This window comes from Trichosurus vulpecula, chromosome 6 (genome assembly GCF_011100635.1).
Source record: "Trichosurus vulpecula isolate mTriVul1 chromosome 6, mTriVul1.pri, whole genome shotgun sequence".
Lineage (NCBI taxonomy): Eukaryota > Metazoa > Chordata > Mammalia > Diprotodontia > Phalangeridae > Trichosurus > Trichosurus vulpecula.
In genome coordinates this window covers 159265521-159286035 of record NC_050578.1, presented here as the reverse complement: position 1 = coordinate 159286035, position 20515 = coordinate 159265521, and the positions used below count along the sequence as shown (strand labels likewise).

At 36.1% G+C, this 20515-nt stretch overlaps 1 protein-coding gene across 2 annotated transcripts in view; it reads left to right on the top strand.

The window, feature by feature from the left end:
• Positions 1-20515, top strand: part of SLAIN2 (SLAIN motif family member 2) — a 75278-nt gene that overhangs the window by 23804 nt on the left and 30959 nt on the right. For both annotated transcript variants that reach the window (XM_036763091.1, XM_036763090.1), the window contains exons 2-3: positions 8696-8844; positions 14696-14860. In XM_036763091.1, coding sequence (XP_036618986.1) covers positions 8696-8844; positions 14696-14860 — 314 coding nt within the window. The remainder of the gene's footprint in view (positions 1-8695; positions 8845-14695; positions 14861-20515) is intronic.

Below are 20515 nucleotides of genomic sequence, written 5' to 3'. Positions count from 1 at the left end.
TTTCCATCCCATTTCCTTGTTGAGTTTTAATGCATATCTGAAGAAAATTTGTGAGCTGGCACTTTTGGGTTCAACCCTCCTTTGTAAGGCTTATAATATGCCTGCCCCCCCAACCCTCTTCTCCATAGTTGTATACTCTTCTTCTCATGCACAATAAGCAAAATACTAGTCTTCCTCCTCATCTCTCTCTAGTAGATTCCCTTTTCACTTATTTTCTTTACTCTCTCAAAACCAACAAGATCACCTTTAATCCTTGCGTTCGTATGCTATTAACTCTGTCTGTGCTGTGAGTGATTGTTGGTGGCAAAGTCCCAGCGGGGGCAGAAGGTTATGGGATGGGTTGGCTCCCTGCTGTGATGTCATGTGTTAGATTCTTTGCTGTTATTACAAAGTGGACTTGCTGGTTCTGGAATTTGTTTGCTGCTTGAATGGGTCAGGCTTAATGGTTTTGGGACCTGGTTCTCTGGTATCTGAATAAATGGTTTACTTCTTCTACCTTCTATACAGACGGTCTCTTATATTTTGCGAAAACAGAATTACATCGGCATATTGACATTTATCATCTGTATTGTGATTGTTGCTTTGCTGATACACACTCGTCTACCTTTAGCGTCCACCTTTACCCAACTTTAACCTGTGGATCCAAGAAACTGTATCTTGTTTGCCAGTTACACCATGGTAAACTGTCTCAACAGATGAATTAAACCAGGTTGAGGATAATCTTTTGGTGAATTAGGAGGATTTCTACCCAGGCATGTGAAGACTTTCTCCTGTAGAATGGACAGATAAGAACAGTTTCTTGCAGTGACTATGACGTTGGCTGAAGCAGGCACTGTGGAACACTGAGAGCTTGGTTAGACATCAAAGACAAGGTAATCCACTGCATCCACAGACATTGCCAGTGTCTTGACTTTTGTCTTGCCACTGAACTTTGACTCTTGAAGAGAGTGAGCTGATGTCTTTGCACAGCTCTTCTTCACTTAAATCCATATCATGTAGGAATGAAGACAATCACCCTATGATGTTATTAGGCCTCTTTGAAAATGGAAAAAGGAAGGACAAACAGCAACAGCAACAGTTGTGTGTTGTGTATCTAATCTATTCCATTGATCCACTACTCTTAGCCAGTACTAGATTCTTTTGATGATTACCACGTTGTAATATAGTTTGAAATCTGGTACTGCTGGGCTGCCTTCCTTCATATATTTTTAAATCAATTCCCTTGATATTCTTGACCTTTTGTTCTTCCAAATGAGTTTTGTTACTATTTTTTCCAAGCTTTACAAAATAATTTTTTGGTAGTTTAATTGTTATGGCACTGAATAAATAAATTAGGCAGAATTTTCATTTTTATTATATTGGCTCAGCGTACCTACGATTATGAGTATTTCTTCATTTGTATAGATTTGTCTTTTGGTGAAGAATGCTTTTTAAAAGTTGTCTACATATAGTTCCTAGTTTCCTCTTGACAGGTAGATGGACTCCTGAGTATTTTATATATTGTCTGCAATTATTTTAAATGGCATTTCTATTTCCTGTTTCTTCTTGCTGGACTTTGTTAGCAATATATAGGAATGCCGATGATTTATATGAGTGTATTTTCTATCATGCAACATTGCCAAAATTGTTAATTGTTGCAGCTAGTTTTTTAATTATTCTCTAGAGCTCTCTAAAAATATATCGTCTGCAAAGAGTGATAGTTTTGTTTTCTTACTGCCTATTCTAATTTCTTCAATTCTTTTTGTTGTTTTATTGCTATAGCTAACATTTCTAGTACAATATTGAAGAATAGTGGTGATAAAGCTTCATTCCCATCTTATTGGCGAGGCTTCTAGCTTATCCTCATTACAGATAGTGCTTGCTGATGGTTTTTAGGTAGATACTAGTTATCATTTTTAAGGAAAGCTACATTTATTTCTATGCTTACTAGTGTTTTTAATAGTAATGAGTATTTTGTTGTTAAGTTGTTTCAATCATGTACAACTCTTCATGACCCCATTTGGCGTTTTCTTGGCAAAGATACTGGACTGGTTTGCCATTTCAAGTGTGTTTCTTGTAAACAGCATTATTTTTGGATTCAAGTTTCTGATCCATTCTGCTATTTGCTTTTGTTTTATGGGTGAGTTCATCCCATTCACAGTTGTGATTACTATGTTCTTTCCTCCCCTCTATCCTATTTTCTTTCTCTCTCTTCATTTACCCTGCTCCTTCTCAAAACTCTTTTGCTTCTGACCACTGGCTCCTTTAATCTGTCCTCCCTTCTGTCATCCCACTGCCCTTCTCGTATCCCCTTCCCCTCCTGTTGCGTAAAATAGATTTCTATACCTCAGTGACTGTATGTTATTTCTTCTTTGAACTGATTCCACTGCCTGCCCCGTTTCCTCATTTTTCTCTCTACTTTGTAAAAGCTCTTCTTTGCACATCTCTTTTATATGATATAATTTCCCCCATTCTTTCCCCTTCCCCCTTCCCTCAACTCCTTAGTTTTTTGGGTTTTTAAAAATCAACTCATTATAGTCAGCTTATACTCATACCCTTTGTCTTTGTAAACTCCTTCTAACTGCCCTAATAATTATGAAGTTCTTAGGAGTTACAAGTATCATCTTTCCATAAAGGAATATAAACAGTTTAGCCGTAATAAATTTATGATTTTTTTCATGTTTACCTTTTTGTTCTCTTGCGTCTTATTTTTGGATGCAAAAATTTTTAAACCAGATGACTCTTAAGAGGTGGAGATGAGAAAGAAGAGTATCGAGACAGCCATTGCAAAGGCATGGGGATGGGAAGTGGAGTTTTCTGTGTGAGGAACAGCAAGTAGGCTGGTACAATACAGACCTAATTGTGAACAGCTTTAAATGCCAACAAAAAAAATTGAATCTAGAGATAGTGGCCGTTGGACTTGGGGTGGAGGGTAACATGGTCAGACTTGTGTTTTAGGAACTCATTTTAGCAGCTCTGTGGAGTGGGAAGAGACTTGAGGGAGATTGGAAAACTATTGCAGTAGTCCTTGGTAAAATGTGAGGAGGGCCTGGATTACAGTGGAGACTGTATAAGCAGACCAAAGGGGTAATCTGAATGATGTCTAAGAGAAAGAAATGACAGTTGTTTGACAACTAATTGAATATGTGGGGTGAGGAGACAGGGATTTTGCAAGCTTGGATGTCTAGAGGAATAGCGATGACCTTTGACAGTAATAGGGAAATTTGAAAGAAAGTTACATTTGACTTTGAGGGTAAGGAGTTCTGTGATGGAGGGACTGGAGTTTAGGAGACAGATTATGACTAGATATATAGATCTGGGAATCCTCTAAATAGAGATTATTGAACCTGTTGGAGCTGAAGTAATCACTAAGTGAAGAAGTGTAGAGAGAAAATAAAAGAAGATCCAGGACAGAGTCTTAGAGGATACCCACAGTTAGTTAAGTTTGACATGGATGAAAATTGAGTAATGGACACTGAGACCAGAAAGGAGGAGAAACCTAGAGAAGAGGGAATATCCAGGAGGAGAAGATGACAGATACTATAGAGAGGATGAGGATTGAGAAAAGGCTATTAGATTTGGCAATTAAGAGATGGTTGGTAAGAGAGTATTAATTAAAGTAGCAGATCTCAAAAAAGTTTTTTTTTTAATCTCAGAATCCCTTTACAATCTTAAAAATTATCAAGAGTCTCTCTGAGTTTTTTGTTTATATGTGTTATATCTATCAACACTTAAACTGTATTATCTATCAACACTGTATTAAAAATTAAAACATTTTAATATTATAAGAATGGTTTTGATTTTACACTCTAAAAGTGTCTGAGGAAACTCTGGGACCATATTTTGAGAACCACTTTTTTCTCTTAAATTTATTTATTTTTAGTTTTCAACATTCACTTCCACAAAATTTTGAGTTCCAAATTTTCTCCCCATCTCTCTCCTCCCTCCACCCCAGGATGCTATGCATTCTGATTATCCCTTTCCTCAATCTGCCCTCCTTTCTATCTCCCCCACCCCCTTCTATCACCTTTCCCTTCTGTTTTCCTGTAGGTTAAGACAGATTTCTATACCCTGTGTATCTTATTTCCCAGTTGCATGTAAAAACAATTTTTAACATTCATTTTAAAACTTTGAGTTCCAAATTCTCTCCCTTCTTCCCTCCCCACCCACCCTCATTGAGAAGGCAAGGAATTTGATGTAGGTTATACATGTGTAGTCATGCAAAATACTTCCATAATAGTAGGGTTGTGAAGGACTATTTCCCTCCATCCTATCCTGCCCCCCCTCCCTTTATTCTATTCTTTCTTTTCATCCTGTCCTTCCTCAAAAGTGTTTGCTTCTGATTATTCCCTCCTCCAATCTGCGCTCTCTTCTATCCTTGCCCCCCCCCCACCTCTTCCCTCTCTGTAGGATAAGATAGATTTCCATACCCCAAACTGAGTCTGTATATTATTCCCTCCTTAAGCCAAATCCAATGAGAGTGAGATTTACTCATTTCCTCTCACCTCCCCCCTCTTCCCCTCCACTGTAAAAGCTTTTTCTTGCCTCTTTTATGTAAGATAATTTACCTCATTCTACCTCTCCATTTCTCCTTCCTCTCGCACCCCTTAATTTAATTTTTTAGATATCATCCCTTCATATTCAACTCACTCTGTGCCCTCTGTCTATATATATGCCCTCCAACTAAGCTAATAATGAGAAAGGTCTCATGAGTTACAAATATCATCTTTCCATGTAAGAATGTAAACAGTTCAACTTTATTGAGTCCCTTATGATTTCTCTTTCTGGTTTATCTTTTCGTGTTCCTCTTGAGTATTGTATTTGAAAGTCAGTTTTTCTATTTATCTCTCATTTTTTCTCAAGAATGCATTAAGTTCCTCTATATCATTGAATGTCAGTCTTCCCCCTCATTGATTACACTTTTGCTGGGTAGGTGATTCTTGGTTTTAATCTTAGCTCCTTTGCCCTCTGGAATATCATATTCCAAGTCCTGTGATCCCTTAATGTAGAAGCTGATAAATCTTGTGTGTTATCCTGTTTGTGTTTCCACAATACTTGAATCGTTTCTTTCTGACTCCTTGCAATATTTTCTCCTTGACTTGGGAACACTGAAATTTGCAATAATATTCCTGGGAGTTTTCATTTCTAGATCTCTTTCAGAAGGTGGTTGGTAGATTCTTTAAATTTCTATTTTGCCCTCTAGTTCTAGAATATCAGGGTAGTTTTCCTTGATAATTTCTTAAAAGATGATGTCTAGGCTCTAGGTAGTCCATTAATTTTAAAATTATCTCTCCTGGATCTATTTTCCAGGTCATTTGTTTTTGCAGTGAGATATTTCACATTGTCTTCTATTTTTTCATTCTTTTGGTTTTGTTTTATAATTTCTTGATTTCTTATAGAATCCTAGCTTCCATTTACTCCATTCTAATTTTTAAGGAATTATTTTCTTCAGTGAGCTTTTGGGCCTCCTTTTCCATTTGGCCAGTTCTGCTTTTTAAGGCATTCTTCTCCTCATTGGCTTTTTTGGACCTCTTTTGCCGTTTGGGTTAGTCTATTTTTTAGGTTGTTATTTTCTTCAGTATTTTTTTGGGGTCTCTTTAGCAAGCTATTGGCTCATTTTTCATGATTTTCTTGCATCACTCTCATTTCTCTTCCCAATTTTTCCTCTTCTCTTACTTGATTTTCAGAATCCCTTTTGAGCTCTTCCATGGCCTGCAACCAATTCATCTTTTTCTTGGAGGCTTTGGATGTAGGAGCTTTGACTTTGTTGTCTTCTTCTGAGTGTATGTTTTGATTTTCATCACCAAAGTAAGTTTCTATAGTCTGAGTTTTTTTTTTTCACTCTTTGTTCATTTTTCCAGCCAGTTATTTGGCTTTTTAACTCTTTGTTAAGGAAGGTTTCTGCTTCCAGTGTGGAGGGTATACTGTCCCAAGCTTCAGGGGTTTTGTGCAGCTGTTTTCAGAGATCCCTCTAGGGACCTGTAAATTTTCACTTCTTCCAAGTTGGTGTGATCTAAGGAAAGGTGTCTATTCCTGTGTTCTGGTCAGTGAGCAACCATAAGCACTCTTTTCTGCCCTGGAACTGTCAGGAAAGTTCCCTTTTTGCTGTGATGCCAATGCTTCTACTTGTCCCAGTACCACCACCCAGGACTGCGACCCAAATCCAAGTATGGGCAAAGCAACTGAATCCTGTCTCAATGCCAGCAAAGAGACCCCTGTAAATGTCCTCCTGATCAGTTATTCGATCCCCTTACTGTCTGTGGGCTGAGAGCTGTGGCAACAGCCCATGGCTGCTTCCTCTGCCCTGGGGCTATTCTTGAGCAGGGGCTCCTCTCTTACCCAGGTCTGACAGACCTTTACTACTGACCTTCTAATTTGTCTTTGGCATTTGTGGGTTGAGAAGTCTAGAAACCGCCACAGCTGCTGGTGATTCAGCCCCCTGAGGCCTGTTCTGGATTTGCTGTGGGCTGGTCTGTGCTGGACTCTTCTCTCAGCCTGGTGCAGCAGAGCTTTCCTGTCAATATTCCAGGCCGTCTTGCTCTGGAAATTTGTTTCATTGCCTTTTTGTGGGTTTTGTTGCTCTAGAATTTGTTTAGAGTCATTTTTTAACATGTATTTGGAGTGGTTTGGGGGAGAGCTCAAGCACAAGTCCCTGTCTTTACTCCACCATCTTAGCCTTGCTTATTTTAAACCAAATTGAATGTCAGAGTGACAAGCCTGAGGCTTTCACAGTGGTGGTAGAATTCTACCAGTTGTTCCAGTAGCAAGTAGATATAGGTTTTCCAACCCTGGGCTATGGAAGGTCTAGAATCACATAGATAGGGGTTAGTGACTTACATTTGTTGTCCTAACATGCAATGTCAAATGTCATATTTTTCCAGTTCTCATATTTTAAGGGTAAAGATAGCTTAAAGCCTTTTTTCTCCTCCATTTATATATATATGTATATATGTACATATATACATACATATATATATATATATATATATATATATATATATATATATATATATATATATATGGTGTAATAACAATCACTAAAATCGTACTCTGATATCTCATCATTGGTGACTATGGGTCAAAAGGCTATGTCAGAGTGTGTGCAAGATGTTATGAAGCTGTTTTAAAGACTTGTACATGCCCAGTGATGAACCGTAATATCTGTTGTCCAAGGACCAACATTTCTGAATTTTGGAAGGGTTTTATCACGAGGTTTGTAAGAAATGATTGATGAATTTCGGGGACTCAGAAAAGCAAGTTTTCTACTAAATTGTAGAAGGACTGTAATCTCTCTCATTGTAGGGCAGTGAGTGCCCTCACAGAAAAATCTCAGGAAGTATGGGATCATTGATTTTGATTCCTTGGTAATTGTTTGGGAAAAAAGAAAAAAAAATTTTTTTTGTTTTTAGAGCTTTGAAATATGCTTCAGGTGACTAACGGTACCAAGGACCTTATATAAAAATCAGGCTAGTTCTGTGAAAAATCCTGAAGTGTAGACAATTTCCATGATTTCTTTCCTTTATCATTTCCTTCCTTCTCAGTGAGCCATTCTAGTTTTCTCTTTGAGAGAAGGCTAGTGAGCTCATCCATCCAGAAGTGTTGGGTATTTAAAAAAAAAATTCTCAGTACTATTTGCATTTAAAAACAAGGGGTGAGCAAAGCTTAGTACAAAAGTGAAACACCATTTATTTGCATTTTTGCCTGTTCTTTCTCTCCTAAGGCTGGTCCTGACCATTGCTAGGTCTGGCATTTGAGACCTTTTCTTCCTTTCCTTGTTAAACCAGCTTACTTTTATAGCTTTATCTCATTTTACTTTGTTCCATGTAATTCCAAACTGGCTTAATTTTAATAGGCTCTCCCACCTCCTTGTCTTTATTCAGTCATTTTTCTGTGTCTGGAATACTGTCCCTATTTCTCTGCTGAATTTCTGTTCATCCTTTGAAACCCACTTGAAATGCCAACTTTTCCAGGAAATTTTCCTTTATTCCTACATCAGTAATAGCCTTACAAAACAGTTTTATTTTGCTGTTCTCTAATGTGCTTATCACGTAATATTGGTGTTCGTATGTTTCTCTCTACTAGTTTGTAAACTCCAAGAAATCAGAGATCTGTATTTTGTATTGCCATATTGGTATTAATATGGCATAGTACTCATAATATTTATTGCTGCTGCTGCTGCTACTACTACTACTACTACTACTACTACTACTACTACTACTACAACATAATGTTCTGTGAGTGAATGGATGGATGGATAGATGAACCTGTTTTAGGGAGTAAAATGAAGTAAAGATGGAAATAATAAAAACAAAAAAGTGTTTATAATGTACAGAACACTGTGATAGTGCCTGGGAGAAATAAAAATGTTTAGACAAAACTCAATCCTTGCCTTTTCCCACAGCTGACAGTTTATTATTCAAGTCAGGTGTTTCATCAAATTTAAGCAATGGTAGTAAGAGAAGTAGTAGTCAGACCTATAGGGTTGAGAATTTGATTTCCTAAATACTATTTTATATTGTATCCCACTGTCATGTAATTTGGTATTTAAAGTAAATGTGGCTCATTTTAAAATACTGTTTTTTGGAGGGTGTACCCTCTTCTGCAAAAGAAAAACAACAATTAGGATCTCTGTTTTAGAATACTGTACTTAATAACTATACACACACACACACACACACATATATATATATATATGTTTTTTTTTCCTTCCTTCTAGGCTTTATTCATCACCAAAGAAGAAACTAACTCCATCACAGAAAGCAATTAGCCCCTTAGTTTGGTGCAGGCAGGTTTTGGATTATCCAAGTCCTGATGTTGAATGTGCTAAAAAATCTCTGATCCACAAACTTGATCAAACTATGACAGGTAAGTGTATAAGTTAACTGAATTTTAATTTAAAAATTAACATTTGGCAATTTAAAATTTTTTTTCAGCTCCAATTTAAATTAATGGATAAATTGTATGCAGATGCTTAACTTATTGCTCAGTGAAGTTTCATTAGACTGACATTTTAAATATATTACTTTGTTTTCCTGTTGTTATTTAACACAGATTTTTCCATGTTAATAGGATCATACAAAAGATCTTATTTCCTTTATGTATTTAGTCTTTTTTGTATTCAGTTACGATAAGCAGAGTTCAGTGGTGAAAAGAGTGTTGGATTTGGAGTTAGAGAAATTGGGTTCATGTTCTAGCTGTGCTATTTACTACATGTATGACTTTAGACAAGTCACTTAACTTTTTTGGTCCTTTGTTGCCTACCCTGTAAAATAAGAAGATTGCATTAGATAGCCTCTGAGTTGCTTTCTAGGTTTAAATTGTGATATTACTGCTTTCTGTGCATACTAATGTAATTTGCACAAAAAAAATTTGTTGAGGGTTACCTTGTCTTGGGTTAACTTAGAGCCTGTGTACTCTTTAGGATCTGTTGTTTCTTATACCTTGAACTTTTTAGTTCAGTTCAAGTATTAAGTGTATTTTCCATGTAAATTACTTAAAGAGATTTAGAAATGTGAGAGAAGCAGTTCTTGTTTTCTATAATAAAAAGTCTTAGGTTTAGAGCTGGAAGGGACTGAGAGGAAAGAGGGGACATATCTTCATCTTACAGATTGGGGCCCAGAAAGGTGTCATGACTTATCCCAGATCAAACATTTAGTGATTATAAGTCTGGAGGAGAAATAATGATACAAATACAAATAGCTATAATAATAGGCAAGATGTGATGTGTAATAAAAGAAGTATAAGCCAAGCATTATTGGGGTTCTGAGTAGAGATCAATCAGTTTGGAAAATTTCATGAGGGTGATAATATAAATATGGGTATGATTTTGACAGGTAATAATAATTTTGACAGGGTTAGGAGGAAGGAGAGAGACAGAGCAGAGGGAACAGCAATATTGAAGCTAGAAAATAAATTTTTTTTTTTAGGAAATAATTGATTAATCAAAAATGTATTTGTTAAGGCAATAATTGGATTTAGGCTGAAAAAATTAGGTAGGATCCATATTGTGGAGACCTTTGAATACACATGACAGAGTGTGGATTTATTCTGAATATAGTAGAAAACGAAGCTTGGGCAGGGGGGAATGGAAGCTTTGGAGATACCTTGGCCTAGAACAAAGAAAATTTTATGTTAGTCTGATAGTAACTAAGATTGCTTTTATTTTTATTGTTATATTTCAATAAAGTTTTATGGGCAAACGACACTTAGGACTTGAACAAATCTGATGAGTCATGTGTAAATGTGTAAATGAAGAAAGACCATTCTGGGTTGTAGTTGTTATAATATTACACTTCATCAGGAAAAACCTGGGTTTTCCATACTTGCTACTTGAGGGACTGTGAGCAGACTCACTTTACTTCTCTTGAGTTTCCTCATCTAGTAAATTAGTGATAATTTTATTTCTATCTACCATATAGGGTTGATTGTTAGGTTCAAATGATATGTTTATAAAGTGCTTTTCAGATATTAAGGTGCTATCCAAAGAAGGTGCTAATCTGCATTGCTACAGAAAATTTCCTCAGGAGTTCCCTATACCATTGAAATCAGTTCTCTTACCACCACCACCACCACCACCACCACCACCACCACCATCATCATCATCATCATCATCATTTCTTCTTTTGCTGCTGCTGCTCCAGCATTGCAGAATCTGAGAACCTCAGAGTCTGTCCAGTTCCACTTGACTAAAAAACCCTTTGACAGTATTGACTATTGGTCATCCAGCATCTACTTGAAAACCTTTAGTATAGGGGATCTCACTACTTTCCCCAACAGTCCTTTTTACTTTGGTCAGTTCTAATTGTTAGGAAGTTTTTCTGGCATGTTTGTTATCCATCCATTGTTCTTAGTTTACATCCCTCTGGAGTTAAGCAGAACATTCTAATAATCCCTCTTCTATGTCACAGCCTTCAGATACTCAGAGAGCTCTTGTCCTTCCTCTCAGTCACTTTCTCTTTTTCTGGGCTAAAAATGCCCCGTTGTGTCAATTTCCATATGCTATGGTTTCTAGTTCTCTCACCAGTTTGGTCAGTGTCCTTCCTAAGATGTTGCAACTAGACACAGCATAGTAGATATGGTCTTTGTGGTTTTTTTCTCCTTTAATTTTTTTATTTTAAATATTCATTAAAAAATGTTTTGAATTCCAAATTCTCTCCCTCCCCACTCATCCCCCACCCATTGAGAAGGCAAGCAATATGATAGCATACATGTGAAGTCATGTAAAACGTATTTCCATGTTAGCTGTGTTGCAGCCAAAAAAAGCAAGGAAAATAAAGTGAAAAAAGTATGCTTTCAGTATTCAGAATTTATCAGTTTTCTCTTTGAAGGTGGGTAGCATTTGTCATCATGAGTCCTTTGGAATTGTCTTTGATCGTTGTCTTGATTAGAGTAGCTAAAGCTTTCACAATTGATCATCATTACAATATTGCGCTCTCTGTATACAATAATCTCCTAGTTCTGCACACTTCACTTTGTATCAATTCATATAAGATTTCCTTAGTTTTTTTGAAACCATCCTGCTTGTCATTTCTTATAGCGCAATAGTGTTCCATCACAATCATATATCACAACTTTTTCAGCCATCTTTGCCACCACAAAAATAGCTGCTATAAATATTTTTGTACATGTAGGTCATTTTCCTTTTTATTTTATCTCTATGAGATACAGACATAATAATGGTATTGTTGGGTCAAAAGGTATGCACAGTTTTACAACCCTTTGGATATAGTTCCATATTGTTCTCCAGAGTGGTTGGACCAGTTCACAACTTCACCAGTAGTGCATTAGTTTCCCAATTTTCCCACATCCCCTCTGACATTTTCCTTTTCCATCATGTTATCTAATGATAGATGTGAGGTGGTACCTCAGAGTTGTTTTAATTTGCCCTTCTCTGAACAGTAGTGATTTAGAGCATTTTTAAATGACTTTTGATAGCTTTTTTTTTCTTCTGAAAACTGCTTGTTCAAACTAACATTGAGTCTTGCTCTTTTTGGATAAGATGCCACACTTCAGCCTAGAATAGCTTTAACTTTTTTTGGACAACATCATACTATTTAATTCATGTCAGGAGTGCAGTATACTAAGTGAAATCCATAAATCTTTTCCAAATGAAATGTTTTCTAACCTTCCCTTCACCATTTTATTATTTTTGAAATTTTTAAAAACTCCATCATGGGAAAACACTTCTCTTAAATTTCATTTTATTGGCTTTGGATCCATCATTATAGCTTGTTGAGGCATTTTTTAATACCTGTTCTGTAAACCAATAAGTGAGTTATCCTTCCCAGTTTTGTTCATCTCCACAAATTGACGAGTATGCTCTTATCCAGGTCATTGATAAAAATACTAGATAGCATAAGGTTCAAGAATACTTAGCACTGGAAGTGCTTAATAAATGCTTATGGTTGACTTGGACTTGGGCTGACTTAAGAGATGGTGGGAGCTACCTCCCTGGAGGTCTGCAGCCAAAGGCAGAATGACCTTGAGTATATTGTATAGGGGATCCTTGTTCAGGTAAAAGTTGGACTAGAAAGCCCTTTAAATTCTGAGAGTCTCTGGGTATTTCATACCTCTTTTCAGATGATATCAACATCATTTTTCATGATAGAATTGAAAGTAGTCTCAAATGCCACAGGCTTCCATACCCAGGAAAAGTTGCTGGAACCTTTGAGGGGCCTTTTGGGCCCCTGCACCTTGCCTGCAGTGATCACCAAAGCTCGTAACACTTTTCAAGGGAAGAAGCAGCAGCATTCTAGGTAACATAGCACAGCTTCCCCTTGAGGTCACGAACAGTTTTTCCCTGTGGAAAGGTATAGCTTCGCTATGGGTCGAGTAAGTGGTAACATGGCCTGGAGACAGAAAGACTTGAGTTCAAATCCAGTCTCAGACACTTACCAGCTATGTGACCCTGGGCAATTCAGTTAAGCCCTTTTTTGCCTCAGTTCCTCATCTCTAAATTGAGGACACACTGGAGAAAGAAGTGGCAAACCAGTCTAGTATTTTTGCCAAGAAAATCCATAAACGCTTGACTGAACAATAACATCTTTATGACCACAATTTAGCTGTGATAGTAAAGCTGCACCTTCATTCTGTCAAATAATTTTGTCAGATTAAGCCCAGTCTAGTCCCTACATCTTCTCCACTGATATACCCCTTTTTAGAAAGGTCTATCTCTTTTCCTTCTTTTGGAATTTAGGTAAAATTGAGGAGAGAAGAATCCCTCAGTTTTTTTCATAGCCAGATTAAAAAAAAAACCAACCCAGTAAATTCAACTTTAATTGTCACTGCTAATGAGAGGGAACATTTGCACAAAAGATTCATTCACTGAGCAACAGGGTTGCTTATCCCTGTGCATAACAGAACTCCAGTGGACCACGGGTTCACGGATCTAGGGCAGGAAGGTGTCTTAGAGGTCATCTAGTCCAGCTTCCTCTCTCCCCCACTTTTTTTCTTAAAAAACACAAATGAGGAAACAGAAGCTCAGGAAGATTAAGTGACTTGTCCAGAGTCTCACAGGTAGTAGGATTAGAGATGGGACTTGAACTTGGGTACTCTTTACTGTAGAGTCATTGTGTTTTTTTCCATTGTATAATGTTGCCTTCTAGTATAGTTGGTAACAGCAATGACATTAACTAGGCAAAGCAATTTTTTTTTAAAAAATAAAAGTAAACTGTATTTAATTTATATACCACTGACTCTTAGCTATTACACTGTTACCTGCTTTCTGATGTAGACCTAGGAAATCTTTAAATTCTTTGTCAATAACCTTGAAACTAATTTCAGGGTTATATGTGGGATTAGACTACAGGTTGATGCTATATATTCCCGGTGCATATAATGAAAAGTAGGAGGATACAGGTAAGGATTTGCCATTAACATTTATCTTTCTTGAGTGTATGTGTGTAATATAAGAGCATTTAAGAATCTTCTACATTAGCATGAAGTTATATTTTGTATGCTTACTTCTTACCTTTTCAGGAAAAAGCAGAATTTTTGAAGATTACTAACCACTGCAGGGAAAACAATTCCCCAAATTAAAAAGCCAAAACCAGATATATGACTTTATTTTCTCGCCTTATCCTAAAATTTTTTTAAACCAGTAAAAACTTTGAGAAGGTAAATCTGCGTGCTGTTGAACATACCATTTTTAAAAATAGACTGCTGTGAAATTGGAATGATTAAGCTTTGTCCTTAAGAAGATATGTACTTTTCTTCCTTTGCGGAGGTGGGTTACTGTGGGTATGCAACATTGAGTATTATGTCAGGCTTTTAGTTTATGTGTATGGTTTTGATGATATTATTCCCCCTCTCCCCTTTTTGGTTATAAGAATGACTCAGGGAGGGGTATAGAATTAAATTGGGAAATGTAGGGGATTTAGAAACAAGGTGTCAACAAACTTTATTTGAAAATATACAGGTCTTTTTGTTTTTTTAGTGTTACCATAAATTGATAAAGAGTACCACATACCAACATCAGAGTTAAGATGTTTTGTTGCTAAAGATTTGTTTTGGAGATGCCATGAAAATAGTGTATATATTGTATTGTCTCAGGGAAGATGTATAGCATTTTTCAAAATGTTAGAATTTTTGTTTTTATCATAACCCTGAGATTTTTTTTCTTTTTGAGGTATGTATAATGACTTAAAATATTTAATTGGAAAAATTTGATAGCTAATGTATTTTCATCATCTTTTATTATGATCTTTTCTTAATGCAGCCATCAAGAGGCAGAGTTTGTACAATAATTCTTTCAACTCTGTGAGTTATACAAATTCATACAGCCCAAATGCAAGTAGCCCTTATAGCAGTGGTTTCAATTCTCCTTCCTCAACACCAGTGAAACCTCCTTTAGTCAAACAGCTCATACTTCCTGGAAGTTCAGGTAAGAATAATACCTGTGTTTTGAATTATGGATTATACTTAAGAGGACGATACAGTTGGTTTTATTTTATTAGTTTTGATAAGGGTTTAAAAAGCGTTATCCCTTAGAATAGTTAGTTTAATTATAGAATTAGGTGCCGTGTATGTCTAGAACTTTTTACTCATGAGTACTATTTGTATCTCATTTATTCAATTTGATAAGCATTTAAGTGCCTACTATGTCAGGTATTCGTACTAAGCATGGGGAATTATTGTGCATTCATTGCAGCCTCTGAGTCTGAAAGGCAACAAAGTATGGATCGGTTTTCTGCTGCTTGTGTCAATTCTGGCATAACAACACCAAGAAAAGAGAAATTCTTCACCAGCTATAGTGATGCTGATAGTGATAGTGAGGTCTGGGACAAAATGAATTAATATTATTATTGATTTGCGGAATAGTTAGGTTGCACAGTAAATACAGCAGTGGGCTTGAAGACAGGAAGATCTGAGTTCAAATCCTGCCTTAGACCTTCATGACCCTGGCAAGTCATTTAACCTCTGTCTGCTTCAGAATGGGGATGATAATAACAATTACTTTCAAGAGTTGTTGTGAAATTCAAAATAGATAATCTCTCTAAAGCATTTTGAATCCCTTAAAGTTCCATGTTCATGCCATCCTCATTATCTTTATGTAAGTGATATTTTGTAGCTACATTCTTCATATATGTTTCCCATGTGCGTCTTGTTAGAAAGACTCTCATGTATTTCACACATTGTATAGTTATTTTGAAGGGAACATTTCTTCTCTCTTTTCCTTTTGGATTTTATTCGTAATATACAAAAATACTGATGATTTATATGGATTTATTTCATATCCTAAAACATGGTGAAGTTGTTAATTGCTTCACTTAGTTGTAAGTGGAATATGTAAGGTTCTCTAAGTATGCTATCATATCATTTGCAAAAAGCAATAATTTTATTTCCTCTTCGCCCATAGTTATTTCCATGATTTCTTTTTCTCATTTTATTTCTCTAGCTATCATTTCTAGAATTATATGAAATAATAATTGTGATGATGAACATCCTGACTTTACCCCAATGTTATTGGAAAGGTCTTTAGCCTTTCTTCATTACATATAATATTATTTCCTGGTTTTAGATAGAAGGGAAGGGCCATTTAATCCTATACTTTTAAAGAAAATTAAAATGGATTTTGAATTTTGTAAAAAAAAACAAAAAAAACAAAAAAAACAACCAAAACCAAAACTTTAACAATCTGCTGATATAAATTGGCTTTTATAATTTTTGTTATTAGTTTTTAGTCTTTTTCCTATGTTGTAGCCTCTTTGCTATTTTTAAGAAAATTAATTTTGTGATTATGTTTATTAAAAATATTGGTCTACGGTTTGCTTTCTCTTTCCATGGTTCTTAGATATCATGATCATATTTCCTGCATAGAGTTTGGAAGAATCCCTACCTTTTTCTCTTTTTTACAGGTGTTTATGTAAATTAGCATTCATTGTTGGTAGAATTAATGTTGTAAAATCATTTAGTTCTGAGTTTTTGTACATGGGGAGTTCATTTGTGGCTTGTTTCAGTTTCTTGATTTTGACTGATTTAATTTTTGTGCAAATAAGTCTCATTGTTTCCACAGCCTTAATTTGCATTTTAATCTTTTCTCTCTGATTGTAGAATAGAAAGCTTTCAGTAAGCAGATAGGGAGATATTTGAGGGCAGAAGGATCCTCAGTATTTTCTCTTATCTCTTCTTATATTCCCTTTTTTCTAGAGAATATGTGTTATGAGCTGGCCTTGCTGCTAGTGTTTGATTCCTGAAGGTAGAGGACCTTTGTAGTATGTTGGGGTATAGCACAGGTCAACCAGCAGGCCCTTCCCCTTCTGTTTGAATTCTCTCTTTTATTTGGATTCTCCTTTCTGATTTCTGTTCTGAGCACCAATAAACAATTTTTCTCTATCTCCCTCAGGTATCCAACTCTTTCCCTCTTTCTTTTCCAAGATTCCTAGGTGTATAATCATGTGCACATTTGACATTATTTTACTTAGTACTCAAGCTGCATTCATAGTTCGTTTCCCTTTATCGGAGGACCTGGCATGATGACTCCTCACCTGAATTAATAGTCTGTATCATTTATTGGGACTAACTTTTTGTTATTTTGGGCAAATCACTTTGCTTATCAGTAATGATACTGATAATGGTCCAGCCTTGTAGAGTTATTTAACTATTTCATCTTTCTATTGAAATTTGAAGTTACTGAAAGTCAAGGCTACTCATTTTTTTTTAAGGTTTTAAAATTTTTTGCTTTAAATAACTATTGATCACAGAAATGCAAATCAAAACAACTCTTAGGTACCACATCTCTCCTGTCAGATTGGCTAACATGACAAAACAGGAAAATGATAAATGTTGGAGAGGATGTGGGAAAATTGGAACATTGTTACATTGTTGCTGGAGTCATGAACAGATCCAGCCATTCTGGGGAGCAATTTGGAACTGTGCCCAAAGGGCTATACCCTTTGACCCAGCAACTACCACTTCTAGGGCTGTATCCCAAAGAGATCACACAAGTGGGAAATGGACCCGTATGTACAAAAATATTTATAGCAGCTCTTTTTGTGGTGGCAAAGAATTGGAAATCAAGGGGATGCCCATCAATTGGGGAATGGCTGAACAAATTGTGGTATATGAATGTAATGGAATACTATTGTGCTATAAGAAATGAGGAGCAGACAGACTTCATTATAACCTGGAAAGACGTATATGAACTGATGCTGAGTGAGAGGAGCAGAACCAGGAGAATTTGTACACAACCACAGACATATTGATTCTGTGGTGACTAACTTCGATAGACTTGGCTCTTCTCAGCAATACAAGGTTCAAAGACAGCCGCAAAGGTTTCATGATGGAAAGAGCTATCTACATAATACAAGGTTCAAAGACAGCCCCAAAGGTTTCATGATGGAAAGAGCTATCTACATCCAGATAAAGAACTATGGAGTATGAATGCGGATTGAAGGAAACTATTTGCTCTCTTTTTTTTGTTGTTGTTTTGTTTTGTTTCTTCTTTCTCATGATTCACTCCATTGATCATGGTTGTTCTTTACAACTTGACTATTGTGTAAATATGTTTAATGCGAAGGTATATGTAGAACATATATCGGATTCTATGCCCTCTTGGGGGGAGGGGAAAGTGGAGGGGAAGAAAATTTGGAACTCAAAACCTGTGGAACTGATTGTTGTAAACTAAAAATAAAAAAAAATTTTAACCTTTTCTTTTTAAATTTAAATTTAAAGTCCAGATTCTCTCCCTCTTCCTAGCCTGTCCCCTGACCCACTGAGAAGGAAAACAATATATATTATACATGTGAAATCATGCAAAACACATTTCCATATTAGTTATATTATAAAACAAAAAAATTAAGTGAGGAAATTATACTTCAGTTTTCACTTGTCAGATCTTTGGAGGTGGATAACATTTTTTTATCATGAGTCCTTCAGAATTGTCTTGGATCATTGTACTGATCAGACAGAGTAACCAATTCTTTAATAGTTGATCATTTACAACACTGCTGTTACTGTGTACAGTGCTCTCCTGATTCCTTTCAATTTCCTTTGCATCATTTTATGTAAGCATTGCCATGTTTTTCTGAAACTGCGTCCCTTGTCATTTTATAGCACAATAGTACTCCACCATAATCATGCCACAACTTGTTCAGCCATTTCCCAGTTGATGAGCATTCCCTTAATTTCCAATATTTTGCCACAACAAAAAGAGCTGCTGTAAATATTTTTGTATATGTAGGTCCTTTTTTTAATCTCTTTGGGGTACAGACCTAGTAGTGGTATTATTGCTGGATCAAAGATAAGCAGTTTTATAGTTCCGGATTGTTCTCCAGAATGGTTGGACCATTAGTTGATTAAAGTACCTATTTTCCTGCATCCCCTCCAGCATTTGTCATTTCTGATAGATGCGAGGTAGAACCTTAGAGTGGTTTCAATTTGCCTTTCTCTAATCAGTAGTGATTTAGTAAAGCATTTTTTTATATGACTGGATAGCTTTTTTTAAAATATTTTTTCCCAATTGCATGTAAAACCAATCTTAACATTCTTTTAAAAATTTTTCTACATCCTCTCCAACATTTATCATTTTCCTTTTTTGTCATATTAGCCAAGCTGATAAGTGTGAGATGGTACCTCAAGAGTTGTTTTAATTTGCATTTCTCTATTCAAAAGTAATTTAGAGTACTTCTTCATATGTCTATAGGTAACTTTGATTTCTTCATCTGAAAACTGCCTGTTCATCTTTGATCATTTATCAATTGGGGAATGGCTTATATTCTTATAAATTGGACACATTTCTCTATGTATTTGAGAAATGAGGCCTTTATCAGAAATACTTGTAATAAAACATTTTTTCCCAGCTTTGTGCTTTTCTTCTAATCTTGGTTGTATTTTTTATTTATTAAAAAACTTTAAAAATTAATAGAATCAAAATTATCCATTTTACATCTCTTAATGTTCTCTGTCTCTTGTTTGATCATAAATTCTTCCCTTATCTATAGATCTGACAGGTAAACTATTCCATGGTGTCACCCTTTACGTCTAAATCGTGTACCCATCTTTACCTTCTCTTGGTATACTGTGTGAAATGTTGGTCTATATTTAGTTTCTGCCAACCTGTTTTCCAATTTTCCTAGCAGTTTTTGTCAGAAAGTGAGTTCTTGTCAAAAAAACTTGGATCTTTGGGTTTATCAAGCATTAGATTGCTATGGTCATTTACTATTGTGTACCTAATCTATTCCACTGACCCACCATTGTATTTCTTAGCTAACACCATATTCTTTTGATGATTACCACTTTATAATCGGTTTGAGATCTGGTAAGGCTAGACCACCTTTCTTCACATTTTTTTTTTCATTAATTCCCCATAGGGTAAGATAGATTTTTATAGTTAAGTATGTATGTTATTTCCTCTTGTAGCCAGTTCTGATGAGAGTAAGGTTCAAGCATTGCCTGCCCCGCCCCCCCAACTTTTCCCCTCCCTTGTCATAGCTCATTTGTGCCTCTTTTGTGAGAGAATTTACCACATTCTACCTTTTCCCTCTTCTCCTAGTGCATCTCTCTTTCTCATCCCTTATTTTATTTTTTGACAATTAGGAGACAGTTGGTCCAATTTTCAGTCTGTGTAACAAGGTCAAAAGCCATGTTGCAGAGTTGAGGAATGAGAGGAGAGGAAGTGGAGGGAGGTAGTATAAACAGGGAAGGAGGGAGATACAGCACTGTAGCTTGAGGGAATGGTATGGTCTAAAGAAGGTTATTTTTAAGGATAAGGGAGATGGGTAGATACGGAAAACTTAGAGGTTATGTATATATGGAGAGGGGATGATTGGGGTTACGTAATCTGGAAGAAGATATGGTAGGGTATGGGATCAAGGGCACAGGTCAAGGCGTTGGCCTTAAGGAGAAGGACCACTTCATTGTCAGATATTGGGAGAAAGGAGAGAGTCGAGTATGTTGGGAGAAGAAGGAAGCTCATAATGAATGTCTTTAGTTTTTCTTAGTAAAGTAAGAGTGAAGTCTTTAGCAAAGAGAGGGGGGAATGTAAGTGTGGGAGGCTTGAAGAGAGAAATGAAGGTGAGGAGAAGCTTCTTCATGGGTA